Below are 1,366 nucleotides of genomic sequence, written 5' to 3' on the forward strand. Positions count from 1 at the left end.
GCACAAGGAGGAAAAAATGAAAATGAGCTTGGTCTAGAAGAGGTAAAACATAACCAAAATCATTTTTTTTTTTTAAACTGTTAAAACAAATAGAGGTTTACTATAATATTTACATAATAAATATTCCTAAATAAATATATCCTGACAAAAATGGGAGAAAGGGGCCTGATATTTCAAAAAGAAAATGTTAAAATGCTTCTCCAAACATTTACCATAATAACCAAATATTTGGTCTTATTTTTCAGTTTATCAAATTCCAGAAAACTTTCTTCACATCCCTGTTCCTTAAGGTATAAATGAAGGGATTCATTGTTGGGACGAAAGCTGTATACAAAAAAGAGACATATTTATCATAATAGCTGGCATCGGGTTTGGCATACATAATCATAAGTGTACCATAGAATAGACTGGCTACAGTAATATGAGATGTGAAGGTGGAGAAGGCTTTTTGTTTTCCATCCTTACTCTTGATCTTGCAAACAGTTATTATGATACAGACATAGAATCCTATGATTGTGAGGAAAGATGAAACAATATTGACAACAGCGACGAAGGTTGTGAACATAAGACAAAAGGAAATATCAGAACAAGCCAAGCTTTGTATTGGAGCAAAGTCACAAAAATAGTGGTCAACAATATTAGGACCGCAGAATTCCAACTGTGCCGTAATAATGGTCTGTATTAAAATACAGGTGAATCCAAAAATCCATGGAAATATAGCCAGTCCAACACAAAGTGTATTGGTCATGATAGTTGGGTAATGTAATGGTTTATTAATAGCCAGATGTCGATCAAACGCCATTACCGCAAGTAGAAAGCATTCAGTGCAACCCAAAGAGCCGCTGATATACATTTGAGTGAAACAACCTATAAAGGATATTCTGTTATTATGTCCAATTAAAATAGTCAAAAGTTTAGGAATCATGACTGAGACTAACATAATTTCTAAAGAAGAGAACACGCTGATGAAAAAATACATTGGGTTATGGAGTGACGGTCCTAGTTTCACAACAATGATTATTGCAAGATTTCCTATAAAACAAGTGATGTAGGTCAGAAGGAAAAACAGGAAAATTACGATCCGAATCTGGTGCAAATCAGCAAAGTCCACTAAGATGAACTCCTCAACCATGGTTTTATTTATCTGTGCCATTTCTCTGAACAGAATCAAAGGTAGCAAACAAATAATAACTCTTCTTACCATTTAGTGTGGTTAGAAAACTTATTAGTTTTAAAGTCCAACCTTCTGGAAGTCGTTTTCAATTATTTGGAGTAAAAAAGTCATGCAGTATGACTCTCTATCTAATAATTTACTTTATCACTTTCTATGTGTGCTATCTCTATATTATCTATCTATCTATCTATT

General features: G+C 33.2%; 1 protein-coding gene across 1 annotated transcript; it reads right to left on the minus strand.

Moving 5' to 3' along the window:
• Positions 1-241: 241 nt before the first annotated feature.
• LOC138770497 (olfactory receptor 6N1-like) lies at positions 242-1,153 on the minus strand. Its single transcript, XM_069949603.1, has one exon. The coding sequence runs from the start codon at positions 1,151-1,153 to the stop codon at positions 242-244; it is 912 nt and encodes a 303-aa protein (XP_069805704.1).
• Between the last annotated feature and the right edge of the window lie 213 nt (positions 1,154-1,366).

This window comes from Dendropsophus ebraccatus, chromosome 13 (genome assembly GCF_027789765.1).
Source record: "Dendropsophus ebraccatus isolate aDenEbr1 chromosome 13, aDenEbr1.pat, whole genome shotgun sequence".
In the NCBI taxonomy this organism is placed as follows: Eukaryota; Metazoa; Chordata; class Amphibia; order Anura; family Hylidae; genus Dendropsophus; species Dendropsophus ebraccatus.